At 35.9% G+C, this 8,215-nt stretch overlaps 1 protein-coding gene across 1 annotated transcript in view; it reads right to left on the minus strand.

Moving 5' to 3' along the window:
• LOC107594244 (B-cell receptor CD22) overlaps positions 1–8,215 on the minus strand; it is a 15,061-nt gene extending 6,846 nt beyond the window's left edge. The window contains exons 1-5 of the mRNA XM_016284206.1: positions 8,173–8,215; positions 7,542–7,585; positions 6,867–7,208; positions 6,544–6,792; positions 6,190–6,453 (exon numbers count right to left, since the gene is read on the minus strand). Coding sequence (XP_016139692.1) covers positions 6,190–6,453; positions 6,544–6,792; positions 6,867–7,208; positions 7,542–7,585; positions 8,173–8,201 — 928 coding nt within the window. The 5' untranslated portion in view covers positions 8,202–8,215. The remainder of the gene's footprint in view (positions 1–6,189; positions 6,454–6,543; positions 6,793–6,866; positions 7,209–7,541; positions 7,586–8,172) is intronic.

The raw sequence follows: 8,215 nt of genomic DNA on the forward strand, positions 1-8,215 counted from the left end.
GTCATTCACACAAACACTAAACACCATCAAGGTGACACACATGAAACTGAAATAATGCAATAAACATTCATTTAACAACATTAGGTGTAACACACAACCCTAATATACAAAACTGACAAGAAAAAACTAAAAAGAAACAGTTATTTCAACAAAAAAACATCAAATTTGAAATGTAACGCAGGGAATTCTGGGAATGTCAATTTACGGTTATTCACTGTAAATTATACAGTCTTTTTCACTTCCAAAAACAGTATACTACCGTAAAATTAATGTCCAATACATGTAATGTCCAATACAGTTTTTCACCGTATATAGTAGGGGAATTTACCGTTAACCATTTAACAGGTTTTTACTGTAGCATTTTTACAGTCTTTTACCGTTAAATTCACGGTAATTTTTTACAGTGCAGGAAGTGTCTAATTTGATCGGTCACTATAGGCATAATGCACAGTACTGAGGGTGTCTGTATTAGTTTTGCAGAACTGTGAACACTACAGTATGCGAGCAACACCTTCCCACAATACTCATCAAACTGTCATTAAACACAGAAATACAGACAAACATACTGAACGACAGATATGGGTTTCTTCAACATGTTGAAATAAGATTTAGCTTCAGACTCACCAGGAATCATGAGCAGAGAAATCAAAGAGGAAAGACAGAACATTCTGGAATACGTTAGGAAGATTGTTAAATGTTAAATTTATGACAGAAATGTACTGCAGACTGAAGTGTAGTTGCATGTTTGTAATGTTTAATAATCTAACTATACCAAAACTGTAGAAAAACATGTATTTGTATTGAACAAAATATATATATTTGCCCTACCTTGCTTGAATCTGCAGGGTTTGAGTGTCATGTAACAGTGATAGTTGATGTATTGTATGCAATGCTTAATATTACCAGATATCCGTTGTGTCTCTTCACTTCCTCTGTCTGAGCGAGAGACGCTCCTCCTACAGTCACAGGATGCTATAGAGCATAACTCAACACAAACCCTGATGAGAATGTCTGACTAAACGCCTGAGTCAGTCAAACCTCATTGCATCTGCACTGATGCATTAAATCAGACAGACGGGAGCTGAACTGAAGAGATTATTTTACATGCAAGTTCACTGAAAACTACGGAAACTCAAGTCAAAGTGACATTCCCATTGGCACTGGAGAAAATAGCTCTCCTTCCTCTTTTTCTTTCTTTTTGCAGTTATACTGATGTTGTAAGAGCCATGAGCAAAGTGCAACATGCTCCGATGTGAGAAACGGCTTCTTAACATTGTTGACTTCGTCGAAAGAGTCATCAACACCCATTCAACAATTAACCAAGCTATTTCACATAAATATAGAGAAAATTGCATTTAATGATTTAATCATTGATCATTCACTTTGATTCCTATACCTATATTACAATTCAAATAAAAATGAATGAACGTGATTAACTGTAAGGCAGCCTTCACAATGCAAAGACAACCTGAGAAAAAGACTTGCAGAAGGTGTTCATGGGGTTGCATGCGAATGGAAGTTCACAATGTTCTAAACAAAAGGGATTGAGGCGAAACAGCCCGTTTAGATCTGAGGTGACATTTTTCGTTCTGCAAGAACTAGTTTTAACAGAGCATTGAGGCCTTTATAAGGTGAATCAAAGATGGCGAAAACCACTCATGTGAGAGTTGATGAGTGAGCGATCAGCACCGCGGACAGCGCCGCTCCTCCACACCTCTGCAGCTCACCGACCTGACGCGACATCTACAGGACAGTGCATGTAACTGCACGCACATCATGCCAGTGACGGGCTGTGTAGACATCTAGATTTCTTTACCGGATGACCTGCTGTATAGACAGTGTTGGGCTCCCTACTGCAAAAATATAATGTATTACTCGTTACTAGTTACTCCTTTCAAAAGCATTACTATCTGGGGTAACACTTTATTTTAAGGTGTCCTTGTTACACGTTACATGTACTTACTATTATAATAACAATTAATTATGCATAATTGCATGCAAGTAACCCTACGCCAAACCCTAATCCTAACCTAACCATATAGCAAGTACATGTAGTTAACTAATATTACTCAGAACTTAAATGAGTAATTACACTGTAACAAGGACACCTTAAAATAAAGTGTAACCGTACTAGTAGTTACACTACTAGTTACATTACTTTTCCTTCACGCTCCACAGAAGTTTTAATTGTGTGTCTTCCCCATAAAATTCTTCTGAAATGTTACTAACAATATATTCCTGCCTCATCATTTGACCAATCGCAGTCAGAAGTTTTTACAAGCACTCAATGGTGATTGATAGTGACTTTTTAGTAAAAGTGTTGTATTACTTGTCATGTGTAGCTTGAAGCTAATTGTAGCTAGAATTTTGCCCAAAATATTTCATGAAGTATTTTATAAAAAAAAGAAATCACATAAGTTCATAAGATTTTTAATTATAGTAATATAATTTATATGGGGATCAGATGGGATGTGGGTGGGCAAGCCATGTGATTCCAGAGTAAAACAATGCCATAACTTACACATATGTGCTCAGATAAGCTTTTCTCATGACAAAATCAGTGTAATAGCAATAATCCCATCCCTAAGCTTTTCCATATTCCAAGCTTTCCTGATGCACTGCTGACTTCATGTGCCTGTGGGGGTCGTGAAAATTATGACAGCAAATCCAGGAATTATTGGATTTCAAATCAGTAGGGGTTGAGGCATCAAAAGTACTAAGTAACAAGCTTTTAAACTTCTCACTGCAAGCCTGTAAATATACGCTACGGCTCGTGAAAGTAAACATTGTCATTTTGTTTTGCATAATTTTAATAAAGCGATAAAGACCTGGGGGGAAAAAGCCTGTAATACTTTTTATTGGTACATTTTTTAACATTGATAATTTTAACATTGACAAAATATAGCTAACATTAATTACACATGCCTAAGTCTAATCGTTTTTACAAATACATATGTTAAAATAAAAATAATATAAATATTATTCTAGGTAGCCTGGCAAGACCGGTCTCCTGGTGATGTGTCGTTCGCGAACGAGCCGATTCTTTGTAGCGAACGAGAAGAGCCCAATTTTAGCCCAATTTAGCAATGGACCCTTTTCACAAGACTGTGATGACGCGTTTAACAGTCATCTGCATCTTAAATCCTCGAAAGATTTTCATATTTGTATTTTTTAAATGTATGTACATTTATAACACTATTCTTTGTATTATATCACCTTTGCATCAAATTACAAAAAAACAGTTAAAGGGGTCATATGATGCGATTTCAAGTTTTGCTTTCTCTTTGGAGTGTTACAAGCTGATTGTGCATAGATAAGATCCCTGAAGTTGCAAAGACTAAAGTCTCAAAACCAAAGAGATATTCTTTATCAAAGTTAAGACTCTGCCACGCCCCCCTAAAACAGCTCGTTCTAACACGCCCCCATGCATATAAACCACGCGGTACTAAAGAGACAGCTGCACAATGTAATTAACATCCAAATAAATTCACAAGAGCAAGTATATTGTTTGCACATGTTTATTTACATTAAAGGCAAAATAACTGAAATAATAAGGGCACAAGTATAGATCTGGAACTTCTTTAAGTCTGTCTAAATATCATTTAATAATTGCAATGTCTTCTGGTCCATATCCTTTCCTTAGGAAGGTGTGCTAGACACTAATTCATGTAACATAAAAATACTACACATATTTATATATTTTGCTATTGTATTGTGGAGTGACACTTTCATAAACTTTTCTATACTCCTCTGATTATATAATGCTAAATATTACAATATCATAGCACAACAACAGCGATCAGCAATAATGATAAGACTAATACTCACAATAAAAATAATAAGGTTATATAGATCATAACACAGTCTCGGAGGTAAGAAGTGGATTGTCTTTCACCTGAAATGTTTGTCTTTTCATCCTGAAATGCGAGGCAAATGTTGGATCACAATAATTAGGAACCACAGTTTCCACGAATCCCCTCATTTGATTGAGATGTTCTCTTTTATTCTGGAGGGCAAGGGCAGTGATTGTACCATCGAGCGTATTTTGCAGTATTAAACACGTATTTATACTGATTTCATCAGGCTCTGAACATTCTTCAAAAAGAACACAAAGAATGGCCTTCTCAGCTGCCATAGATGCAACTCTTGCGTCATCAGAACAGTGTTCAACGCATCACGATTCCGTTTAAACAACGTTTTGTCTGAGCTGAACACAGCCTATAGGTCAAATAAACAAAACTAAATAGGAAATGAAAGAAACACAAAAGTCCATAATCGTGACAGTATTCAGATGACAGACATTTGTTAAGATGCGTGAAGCAACTCAATAAATAAATGTAATAAACTTTTTGAGTTATCTTTTTACATTGACTCAGTTATGTTGTATTTACTTAGAATTGTAAATATTATTTGAACTTATAAAGTTTAGTTGGAATAACTTTATGAAAGAAAGGCAGAGTTACTTTTTTCCGTTTTAAATACCAAAGTTCATGTTCATTTTTAACATAACATTTTGAGTTTTTTTTTTTTTTACATTGACTTCACATTTATTACAATATTAAGTATTTCAACTGAAATATGACTGAAGCATTTGAAATACAATCGAAATAAAAGTACAGTTGAAATCAAAGGATTGTTTATTTGGTTGAACTAGGAAAATCTGCCAAATTAGGTGAAATGAACATAAACTTTGCTGTTAAAAACTTAAAGCAAATTCACCTTATTTACCTAAAGTTATTCCAACTAAGCTTTATAAGTTCAAATAACTAACTTGTCCAGTTGAAATTACTTAATATTCTAGGTAAATACAACCTAGAGTCTATGTAAAAAGATAATTCAAAGTTAAGGAGAGTGAATTACTGTGCATTTTCAAACAGCTCATCTTTAAAAAAGGCCAAATGAACTGTCAAATTAAATGAAGATGTCAAATTAAATCAGAAAAAATTATAAATTCTCATTATTGAACAATGTTATAATATGTAGGATCCTGATCATCAGGGTCGTCTGTGTTTTCACAGGATCTCTTCATATTCTGGAGAAGAAGTGAACATATTCATCACTAATAAGATCTGATGTTAAACATCCACATGATAAACAGCAACAGCAGAGGAACTCACATCCAGTGTGTCGTATTCAGAACATCTGGACTTGGGGTCAAGGGTCATGTAGGCGTCCTCAGGAGCCTCCAGCTGACGACACACAATGATGAGAGAATGAATTCTCCCTCCAGAACTGACAGACACAGATGAGAAGATACATGAGGAGATTTACACACCGTCTTACTGTGTCGTGATCCTCTGTGGTTTAGCTCTTCTGATGAAGTCACTCGTTTCCTGTGAGAGGAGAAGAAATGAACATGAACACAAACTGACTCTGAATCTTTATAAAGGTTCTTAAGGAGATTTAGAGACCACTATTGGTGACGTTGGGAAAGGACGATAGGTGGTGAGCTAGAAACGTCCTTATCCCTCCTGTCAGCAAACGGAGTAAAATATATACAGTATATATACATTTTTCATTCTGCTCTTTTTATGTAGATTTTAAGTATTTTAGTTGATACAATAATACATTTATTTCAATCACCATGGGTTTTGTGATGTTATTTGCCATAAATGCGATACATTGACTGCTGTAATATTGTGAGATAGTAGCGGCTGTTTGTAGTTGTGGTGGGGCTTATTTGGAGGAATATCCAGGGCCATTTTTTACTCCCAGTCCGTCCCTGTATATGATGAAGTCTCAGCACTTTAAATCCCTGTTATACAAGGTAAATGCTCCATCTAAAGGCCCATTTAAGTTTTGCAGTCCACTAAGATTTGTATTCGATGTATATCATGTATGTTGTAATTATATTATTGTAATATGTTGTTTGTTGGTTTATTCCAGACCACACACATACAAATATTAAAGTCAGACTGTTCTGAATCCTGTGCTGTGATTTTACAATCTCCTAATCAGCACATATAGTTCAAACTTCCCCACGACACAGATTTTCCTTCACCTTCTGATCAAGAGCCCGATGAAAACCATCAGAATCACAGACGTCAAGACAACAGCTGCAGAGATTCCCACATCGACCCTGATCAGAGATGAGCTGCTTTCTTCAGCCGTGCAGATGAGAGAAAGAAAAACTATTACTCTTTATATTCAGACAGTGAGCTGACTGAGATCAACAGAGATGATTCTCACCTTTAACAGAGACTGAAACAGACTCTGATCTCTGAGATCCATGTTTATTCTGAGCCTCACAATAGTAGCGTCCACTGTGACTGGAGTTAAAGCTGGAGATGCTGAAACTCTGTCCAGATCCAACAGCTGAGCTTTGATTCTCCTTAAACCAGCTGAAGTTCAGAGCAGGAGGGTTTGAGTCACTGCTGCAGCTCAGAGTCACTGAATCTCCCTCCACTATTTCAGCAGATGGACTGATGGACACTGAGATGTTCTTTGGAGGATCTGAAAGAAAGTAAAGATTACTTCTCACAGTCCTTCATTTGATCAGTTTGGACTGAATTTTGTTAATATGAAGATCAAGTCTTGACGTACATCTGACACTGAGAGAGACAGCAGGAGACGGCAGATGTTTCTGATCTCTCACTGCACAGCTGTAGTTCCCCGTATCATCACTGCTGACCGACTGCAGCAACAGCTGATTCGACCCGATCGATTCGGATAAACGCTTGCCATTTTTATACCAAGTAAATTCTGTTTTACCTGAGAGGTCACAGGTGGTCTTACAAAATAAAACAGGTGATTCTCCCTCAATGATCTCTGCAGGAATCTCCAATCTGAGCTCTGAAATCACAGACAAAACATGTTTCATATGAAAGAACAGAGTCAAATCTGTGAGTGAATTAGTTTGCCTGTACCTGTCACTTTGAGCTCAATCCCAGGAAAACCCAGAAATCTTTCATCTTTTTCATTTGTCAGGATTCTGAGGCAGTACATTCCTTCATACTCATGAGTCACATAACTGAGATGGAGAAAGATCATTCCGTCTTGATTCTTGAAGACCTGAACTCTGCCTCTGTAAACTGGATGAGCCAACAGATTGATAATCTTGTTTTTAGATGGGTTTACAGTCCAGAATGTCTGTGTCACTGTGAGATTATTTGGGAGTGTATAAGTCCCTGATACATTTATTGTTGAACCCTTTAGAACACATTTCATCATACTGGAGTACTTAACCTCCCAGTTCTGGCTGTAGATAACTGGGAAATATAAAACAGGAAAATACAGATTAAATGCATATTCATCTCAAAAGATACAGTGTATATGTGTTTTTATTTCCACTTGTTTCTCTACAAGAGAAATCCACTTCAGCAGTACCCATATTGTCCGTTTCTCTGATTGCTTGGATTGCCTTTATATATTGTTTGTTAAACACAGAAACTTTACTCTTCAGTTTTACTTTCAATTTATTATAAGCATCCAAACACAAAATAAAACAAGATTAGCATATAAATTGGGAATTGTGGACATGTTTGTAACAGTCTAATCTCCAGTGCAAAACAACTTAAAATAAGAATTTGTAGCAGACTCACCAGGAATCATAAGCAGAGAAATCAGAGAGAAAAGACAAAACATTCTGAAAGACATTAAGAAGATGATTAACATTTCAAATATATAAGAGTGAAGTGTACGGTTTCAGACAAATGCATTCGGATCATTTAGTAACCTCAACAAACCAATCAATCAGTTTATATTTGATGCAGAGAGATCCAGGCAGACAAGGCAGTGATGACGAAAGAGTATTTTTATTCAATAACAGGATGGATACGAGCCAAGATTCTAGATTGAATTTTAAATAAATGCAACCAAATTTTACTAAAGTACACTCAGTGCAGTGCACTTCAAATTCTAAGAAAACACTTCAGTCATATGAAAACTCTTATTTGTCAAAGTGTAGTAAATTCTGCCATTGTGTAAGCACATTGTTCAGGCAAGACAGTAGCTAACATGTGAATCACAAAAACAAGTATTATAACTCACACTACTGATATGAAGAACTTGGGTATATAACTTTTAAATACATTCTTTTCAAACAATCAATGATAAAGAGTCATAATCAAATGATAAAGGAAAATGCAATAAAAGAAATGAATAAAAGAAATACACACTGCTACTCAAAGGAAAAAATATGACTAATAAGAAATAACTGATCAGCTGTCCTACCTTGCATCACTGTAACTTGCAGGGCTCATATATTACAATGAGA

This window comes from Sinocyclocheilus grahami, unplaced genomic scaffold, assembly GCF_001515645.1.
Source record: "Sinocyclocheilus grahami isolate Dianchi unplaced genomic scaffold, SAMN03320097.WGS_v1.1 scaffold181.1, whole genome shotgun sequence".
In the NCBI taxonomy this organism is placed as follows: Eukaryota; Metazoa; Chordata; class Actinopteri; order Cypriniformes; family Cyprinidae; genus Sinocyclocheilus; species Sinocyclocheilus grahami.